This window comes from Macadamia integrifolia, chromosome 6 (assembly GCF_013358625.1).
Source record: "Macadamia integrifolia cultivar HAES 741 chromosome 6, SCU_Mint_v3, whole genome shotgun sequence".
Lineage (NCBI taxonomy): Eukaryota > Viridiplantae > Streptophyta > Magnoliopsida > Proteales > Proteaceae > Macadamia > Macadamia integrifolia.
The window spans coordinates 38,814,321-38,823,611 of record NC_056562.1 but is presented as its reverse complement, the minus strand read 5'-3'; the positions used below and the strand labels follow the sequence as shown (position 1 = coordinate 38,823,611).

Sequence of the window (9,291 nt, the reverse complement as noted above, 5' to 3'; positions counted from 1 at the left end):
TTAAAAAAAAAAAAAAAGGTACCAGAATATTAATAGTTTGGTTCTTATTAGGTGTAACTCTATCTAGAGGACCATTTTTTTTTATTGAAATTGAGGGCAAAACCATCCAATCAATGAGGTGTAGTTGATTTGCATCGATATTAATATCAATTATTCAGGGCTATATCAATACCTATATTTAAAACCATGATAGATCGACGCAATGATCAAGAATTAGCAATTGAAAGTGCAATTCTTTTCCCAATTCTTCCCCCCTTTCTTCTCACGAAAGAAGCTTGAGCTGAACAAATTCTCTCGAAGGAATAATAGGTTAGACAACAAATCAACATCACTTCTAGTGTCAATGTCTCATTAGGCTAGGGACCAAGCCTGTCAAAGTGGTGGAGGCCCTGAGTTCGATTTTTTTTCTCCACCTTTTGGTCCCACACCCATAAGTTAACTTGTTTCTCATGGGCCTAATTGGTTTTAATGTTCCGTATGGGTTGTGGCGTCTTCATGGGCCACAGTTTGCCTGATGAAAACAAAAGGCGGGCCAGCATTCATAAAAAGGCAAAAGAGTCTTGTTCAATAAATATAAAAGATGAGAAAAAAAAAATTTTACTTGAAGAGAGAGAGAGATGAATCTAACTGACAGATTCAAGGCAATCAATTTTTTGGGCAGATTCTAGTTGAATCCAATTGACAGACTCAGCAAAACTGAACAGCTTTCTAGATATATTTCAGATGAATCCAACTGAAAGACTCATCAGGGTAACCAAATAATTAATCCTTCAGAATTACAATTCCACAAAAGCTCATTCTATGATTATGTCCAGAATCAATACATGCACTAACAGATTTATGCAACCATATGTTATGTAAGCTCACATCCGAAGAATTAAGTCTCTTGGGGATTATTTCTGTAAGAAAAAGAGACTGTTTGATAACCGAGAAGAGAGAGAGAGAGGAGATTTCACCCGTGGAAATGAAAATGAGAGAATAAGAGAAAATGGATCAGATTCTCGTACGTGAACCATTCACATACGGGCTGCTCCACACAGATGGAATCCATCATAGATTATTTATTAGATAGATTCCATCTATGTGGATCAGCTCTATAAAAAAACTCGCAATAAGGACTTGATCGGATCTCAGAATAAGGAGGATCAAAGTGAAATTCCCTCCACTAGAAGGCCTTGATCACCTATTCTAGCCAATCCACATCACGTGCAATATTGGTTTTGCCCTACTATATTGGCCAGCCAAAGGGCCCAAAACTATTCATTGACGTGAGAACAGGATGAGACGTCAGTACTACAGCTTTGAGTAGTTCCCTGATCCTCTTGCTCCTCCTCTTCTTGTCTCTCAACCTTTAATTTCCAACAGTAGCTATAGCCAAATGTGTCTCTGTTTCGGTTGAGTCTTTCCCTTCACCTTATTGTGTGAGAGGACTAAGGACCATTTTGATCCATGACGTGCGGCCACTACCTCAACCATTCAAAATTTGGGCCATTCTCAACCTCCGTCCTCTTTAGCCTCTTCTTCATCACAGACAAGCACTGATACCTCTCTGTCTCTCTCTCTCTCTCTCTGGCTGTCCTTGTCTTATTTGACTTCACTCATGCCAGACAAAGGCTTTCTGTAGTTGTAACTTGCAAGAACTTAAAGCTCCACTGGCCCTACTCGGAATGAAAGGATCCAAAGCTTAGTGCCCATTTAAGAACGTAATTGGTGTATTTCTGTCAATCATATGACGGGCTCGTTTTGTGGAATAAAATGCTAATCTCACTGATTCTTTTGTTGGTTTCCGATATTTTATATTTCGTCGACGTAGTTTGATTTAAAAAGTTCTAGTGTAACCTTGATAGAACAAAACGACCAACATAAGCAATCTTGCCGAGGATATTGACAATCTTGTCGAACCTTGTAATTAAACCTGTATACATTGTTTGTTCTTATTTCTACATTAACTTCTGAATCATTTTTAGAGTTACGTTTCTACATCTTTTTTTTATGTCCATAATCCTATCTAAAAGGATTGTGGCACTGGATACTCCGGGTTCATTATTTCTTGAACTTATAATTATGGAAATCAAGCTCCAAAGATATATTAAAATAAATAAATAAAAAGGGTCATGTTCATTGCAAGAACCATCACCGAATAATCAAGTTGACAAATTTGACCAATGGTATTTTAGATAATCGAGATTTCAGGATTATGTAAATCTTTTGTCAACGTAATAATAGAGATTTGTTTTTTTTTTTATGATAATATTTTAGACAATGACAATTCCTTGTAACTAGATGTGATTATACTAACGCCTGTTTGATAACGTTTCAAGAAACGCATTTCTGTTGTTTATGTGTCCAGAAATTGTAGAAATAGAACAAAAAACGTATGATAAAATTGTTTCGTTTCACTTGTTTTCAGAAATAGAAATTGAAATTTAAAATTTCTACCTATTTATGGTTCAAGAAAAGACCCAGGCAAAACAGGTTGCCATTTCTGAAAATGACTCATGGCCATTCTTTCACTAGTTACTATCGACTTCCATAAACATGACTTATCAAACACCTTAAATTCCCTTTCTGTTTCTAGAAACAGCTATGTTTCTGCTTCTAGAAACATATATGTTTTTGCTTCTAGAAACAGATATGTTTCTAGAAACAGAAACGGCAGAAACGTTATCAAACGGGCCCTAAGGAATGACATTCAATCGGGTCTATTGATCCCTACCAATTCGATATCCGGAATCATTTCCGCTTGTTTACATAAATTAGCATTTTAGGCCAAGGCATCGATATGTTCCTATCAAATTAATCTATTACCGATGCATAATCAGGCTCAGTGTAGTTGGTCTTTAAACAGGTTATAAAGTGTCATTAAATAGGCCATAAACTGTTTAAAAGTCGTAAACAGACTAATCAAGCTATAAACAGTCGGTCATAGTATTCGGTTGGTCTCGGTTCTGAGACTGCTAGCCACTACCTTACACTTGATACGTCCACTTATTAATTGATAGGTGTTTGAGCCTGACATGTTTAGTAATTGACTGGATTGATCTCAAACTTCAACCGAACAGATGATCGAGTCAACACCCTTAGGTTATACCATTATCAAACCTAAAAAATGGCGTAGAAGTGAAAAAATCACATCAACGAGGATAATAGAGAGAGATTCAATACAAAAAGAATTCATTTTCATCCAAAAAAAAATTAATAATAGAATACATAATGTGCCTATACGCAGCCCACCTTAGTCTTTGCCTCTTATGAGGGCCCAACAATGAAGGACAAAGAATTGGATACATTATTATTTTATTTTTTTGAATATCTAGCAGAGATGTGGACTCATGAAAAACTTTCATTAAACAAAAGTCCTGTGGGCACGTGAAAAAAAATGGTTGTCAAGCGCCCATCTTGTTTTTTTTTTATAAGTAGATAGGGGATGTAGATAACAGCTAACTGTACTAGGCAGTTGTTGTTATCAAGCACCCATCTTATGGTACTGTGATAAATACTTGAACAATAACATGTATTTGATCTCTTCTGATTTCATAAAAACGTCCTCATCCTCTTTCTTCATCTATGAACTTATGGAGGTAAGATAACGATTTACGTTATAACCAAAAATAGTGAAAGAAGATAAGGATTTACAAAGAACAGTGGATACGGAGCCACAGACACTGCTTTGCTCCCACTAGTTGTGGTGGCCTGGTAGGCATATATGAATTCAAACACGCAAGGGTTAGGTTTTGGTATTTGTAAAAAAACCACTCTATTGGCCAGCGTTACTTCTTTTTTCTTTCAAGGTGGGCCCACCTCTATGGTGGTTCCAACGAGGATTAAGCACCCGATAGGGCAGGAGGGGGATGCGTCGGCTGGGCACCTAACGTGCGGGAGGGGACTTGAATTCAAGTACAAGTCTCAGGCCAAGCTTTGATGAGAACGGTGCAAACCAACCTAATAAGTCACTTGTACAAACATTGAAAAATTAGTACTAGTGTATGGAGTACTAGTAAGTGGGCATGTAAACATGCAGGGAAATGCATATCAATACATTGGGAGATAAATGATTGAATTTAAATTTAAAATTTGACATGAGATAAATATTTCAAATCATCTTCTAAGAATCCAATGCCTATACGTATTTGCTATTTGATCCTTGCATGTGGAAGAATTAGATATGACCAAAGACACTTTTATTACTTGGTTTGCTGATTAGGAAATTTTTGCCTAAGATAAATGCCAATGCTTCCAACAAAGGGATACAAATTCTACTCAAACCTACATATAAGTGTAAGGAGTGTTTGCAGAGTTTCGCAAGCTGTAATTTATTCCTTCTTTGAGGTATCATTTTTTCTCATACTAATTAATCGCATCTTCTAAAGTTAATGACAAAATATTTTGTGATAAATTGAAACAAGATTTTTTTTTTGGTGGGGGTTGGGATTATATATCATTTCACTGTCTTTCCCACATATTTGAAGAAAACATGGTAATTGTTACACTATATAACTTTTCTAAGATAACAAGGCTTACAAAGGTGGTTTGAATTAGGAGACAACCTCTCCATGAAGCGGAGGTTAAGGCTACATACATATTTAATCATTTCCCAATTTTGTAGTGATATGCCCCATATACCTTATATGCCCTTTCCGAGGATTTCCTAAAGTTTTTTTAAATAATTGAGATGATACTTTATTTACTATTATTTTTTAACATTAAAATGAAATTTTTATTGTGAACAACTATGGATAAATTTGGTAGATGAATATATTTATTTTCCCACATGGAAGAAGAATGAGTACCTGCCTACTTGGTTTTATCTTTCTTTTAAGTTTTTTCATATCATTTTCTACCCATCAAATGAAATACTTTTATAAGGAAATAATAATAATAATAATAATATATATTTTTTTATTATTATATTAGGTAAATATTTTCTACGGAGGAATGCATTTTATGCACATGCGTGAGAGTTAATGAAAACGCAAAAGGAAGTATACACAGAAGTCATTTTTCCCTTTTATGGGGCAGGTTAGTTATCTCGTCCCTCATGTACCAATAGTATCGTTACTTATAAAATACCATACTTAATGGGTTCATCTATTTGTAATCGAGCAGGTTACAAACAAAATTTGTAACCAGACATTAGATATCCTAGTACATAGTTTAGTTCAATTTTAATAGAGGGTAATTGACGTAATTTCATAATATTAATTGATTTCCTTTCCCCAAATTCATCCATTTAGTTCAAGGGTATATTAGGAAATCCGACCCCAAGATCCCATCCCAATCTTCTTTATTCACTTTCCTAATTTAATTCTTTCACCAAAAAAACAATGATATGCTTAACTCATCGTAGCAGTAAAACCAGAGATTGAAATTTCTTTGAAGGAGATCGAGAAAAGCAATAGTTACACAAGAGAATCGTTGATGATTTCATGAAGGAGATTGAGAAAAACAATAGTTACACAAGAGAATCGTTGGGTTTGATTTCATATTGTGAGAGTTCAATCTATTACTAAGATCATGCATCATCCACGTGATTTGTCTTTCCAAATTCCCAATATCCAAATCCAATTCAAAAAATGTATATTTACGTATGATATCAAGGAAATGATATGTATGGTAGGAGGATTGATTGTAACATTTTACCTATTTTAGATTAATGATATGGGTGAATTTAGATCTCTCACATAACAATTATGGATTAGTGATATATGTAGATTGTAATAAAAAAAATGATTGATTGGTACCCCTTTCTTTATTAAATAGAATACCCAAAATACTTACTTCATTTAATCTACACATATTCTACTGCAAACCCAATACCACTTTTCACATATGAATATAACCATCCCAATGATCTCCACAATGCTAATTATAGGGATGAGCTGGATCGTATAATATTGCGCTTCAACCAGCCTAATCCAGCCCAACTCAAACTGGCTCTGATTTTAACCATGATTTATATAATTTAATTTAGGGCTATCATCTTATCCTTTTATTCGGAATAATGAAATCTAGGTCATGGTTTTCCTATGCTTAGAAATCAATATCTATGGCCACTAATTCCAATCCAAATCAAGCAATTAGGCGATCTGATATCTAATTCTTGATGAAAGAACCAATCTGTTTGGGAGAGGTAAAACTAATATTTGATTCACATGTAATTTGTTATAGATTAGGAATGTGTTTGAAATTTAAAAATAAATTGAAGTTAAATTATAAATAAAATCATTCATACGGTATAAAAAACAAATAATTAAGAAACATGACTTAATGTGTAAATTACAACAAGTTATTCTCCACCTGCGAAAGGTGAGTAACCGACACTCCTTTAATTGTTTTTATGACAATAGATTTACCTTAATACCCATAAAATACAAACTTTTAATAATTTTTCATTCAATTCACCAAAAGTAAAATGACAGTTTAATCCTTAAAGTGGCAAAAATAATGATTATCTATTGATAGACATAAAAGAGAGGTTACAACGACACTCCTTTAATTGTTTTTATGACGATAAATTTATCTTAATACCCATAAAATACGAATTTTTAATAATTTTTCATTCAATTCACCAAAAGTGAAATGACAGTTTAATCCTTAAAGTGGCAAAAATAATGATTATTTATTGATGGATATAAAAGAGAGGTTACAACTTATGTTGTAACCGCCAAAATGACAAATAGATTAACCCATACTTAATATGTCCAATTCTTTTTTTCTGAAATGCAGACATTATTTTATGAGAAATGCATATGATTTCCAAAAAATTTTCCAATATGCCAATTAAGAGAGGGAGAGGAAAATATAATACTTAATATGTCCAATTTATTTATTTGATGTGAAATGCATATGATTTACAACAATTTTTTCAATATGCCAATTACGAGAGAGAGAGAATTTATTACATTATTTGACAAATATAAGGAGGGATATTAGATATGCTTACAAAGTTACAGATGTAGAGGAATGCAGAAGAGCAAAAGTGGAGGGTGGAGGGTGGAGCTAGCTTGAGGTCGTTCATTCCATCCACGTTGCTTGCGTGGAACACATCTAAGTAGTATGAATGGGATATTTAAGAAAACTCCGACAGAGACAAATGCTCAGTTGCCATGCCCGGCCAAAATGTGCCGCCTCCGCTCATCAACTCTGGCAACTCAATCTGACCCCAGAAGTCATCGTTACCCTCATCGCCATCTCCCTCGCTCCTGTTGGATTTCTCTTTCTCTTCCTTCTCCGACATTACCCATTTTTCTGCCGTAGCCGTAGCCGTAGCCGTAGCCGCTGCCGCAGCCGCCCTCTGGATGTCCCTGGCGGCGGAAGTGGAAGGTCGAGGAAGAAACTCAGCCTCTTCAGGGAAATTAAGCAGAGCTTTACACCCCTTAAGACAATAAGCCGCGACATCATAAGCCCTGGCAGCCATTTCAGGCGTGGGGAAGGAACCTAGCCATATTCTGGATTTCTTCCTAGGCTCCCTAATTTCTGAAACCCATTTCCCCCATCGCCTCTTCCTCACTCCTCTGTACACAGGATGCCTTGTACCTCCAATACCTCCAATTCCGGCTTCAGATTTAGGTTTCTCTTTTTCCATTGGTAAGCTTAGAGGAACATTGGGTTTCTCTTTCTCCATTGTTAAATCAAATAAGAGAAACAGGTAGCTAGGCTCTCTGTCGCTTCCATTAGGATTTATAAAGAAAGTATGAAAAATTGAATTTACGGTGGTGCCCTTAATCGTATAGTAAGAGTAGAATTTTTATATCGTTTCTGCCTCTAATTTTCTACTGCGATGTGGACCAAATTAGGCTCCTCATCGTTTACTTGTAGTAGAGCTTAAAGGGTCTTTGTCTCTCAATTTGATTACGCTCCTCAACAGGGTTTACTATCACTTGCAGAGCTCAAATTTCAAACGCAGTCTTCATTATCTCTCAAAGGCGAAAGCGATTGATCTAGCAGAGATAAGCCTGCCATCTGCCAACTGCCACCTGCCACTGCCACTGCCACTGCCAGTGGACGGGATATTATTCCGATTCCAAACGTTCCCAAGTACAGGGACAGGTTATCGGTCCCACCCTCTCTCAAGATCGTAAATATTGGTGAGAACTGAGAAAGCCCAGTGTCTCCCTACAAGTGCCTACGAGGTGTTCGACCTTTTGCTTAAGAGAGGTTGAAGAGGTCACACAACTCACAGTCACAACTCGCAAGTGGACGGTATAGCACGGGATATTGGTGAGATTTTCTCCCTTTCTTTTAGCTTTTGGTTGGGAACCTTTAACTGATGGAGGATTGATTAATGTGATCCACCTTAGCCCCGACAAGGGTTGCTCTGGACTGGCTCTGGAAGTCAGGATCACACCCTACAGGCCACGTATACCAGGACCCTTTTGCCTTTTTCATTCATTCATTCATTCATTAAAACTTGTCTGACTCGTGCTCTCTCTCTCTCTCTCTCTCTCTCTCTCTCTCTCTCTCTTTCTCTTCCAACAGAACCAGCATGACGTTTAGAAACCCTTGAATCCTGGATAGTCATATAGTTTCAGACGATACGGAGAGTATCAATTCCATAATCATCATCGTTAATTGTCTGGTAGCTGCTTAGTTATCCATGAGATTGATTGAGAGCAGAGTGGAGAGGGACAGACTCGAGACAGAGCAATAATTAGTGGTAAATTGAATAGTAATGATTTGATAAGGATGATTAACAGTTGTCTAACAATATTGGACTCATCATATCCAATAAAAAATCTTTATAAAAAAAAAATATCCAATAAAAGATTATCGTCTCTTAATGGGATTACTTTTTTGAGGTCTGGGGCTTTGTCCATCTGTACACGTTGTCTGTCTGTCAGATGGAAATCATTGGATGATCATCATTACATCATGGAGACCACCTAATAGCACCTAATTAACCTTTCTAGACTGTGTTTTGTAAGCATCATCCATCCAATGAGACGTTTGTGTTTATCTCTCGTTTAAATTAAGGTTTTCTTAAGCTTGGAACTAATAATAATGGAAGAGTATCCCGTCTAGCTGTATATATAGCATATGCTAATGCTTCTTTATTTCAATATTTTTTCCTCGTGATAGTTCATTTTGTAGGAAGGAGAAGAGAGATAGACGTAATAAGGTGCTAGCAGATGTTACGCACTTTAACAATATTCTTTCTCCCAATATGTAGTTACTTGTTCTTTTTCAATGACATCTATATTTAGTTATGAGTCTTATGACAATGAATTTTATTCGAACTCCCCTCCCAAACCCCCCCCATCCGGTTCCACCGGTTTCGGTGTGAGTTTGGAA

At 36.1% G+C, this 9,291-nt stretch overlaps 1 protein-coding gene across 1 annotated transcript; it reads right to left on the bottom strand.

Annotated features, from left to right (window-relative positions):
- Positions 1 to 6,802: 6,802 nt before the first annotated feature.
- LOC122082366 (ethylene-responsive transcription factor ERF023-like) lies at positions 6,803 to 7,836 on the bottom strand. Its single transcript, XM_042649872.1, has one exon. The coding sequence runs from the start codon at positions 7,622 to 7,624 to the stop codon at positions 7,070 to 7,072; it is 555 nt and encodes a 184-aa protein (XP_042505806.1). The 5' UTR covers positions 7,625 to 7,836; the 3' UTR covers positions 6,803 to 7,069.
- Positions 7,837 to 9,291: the final 1,455 nt, after the last annotated feature.

Bases quoted from the DNA above. Each gene is read 5' to 3' on its own strand.
- LOC122082366 (XM_042649872.1), bottom strand. From the start codon at position 7,624: ATGGAGAAAGAGAAACCCAATGTTCCTCTAAGCTTACCAATGGAAAAA.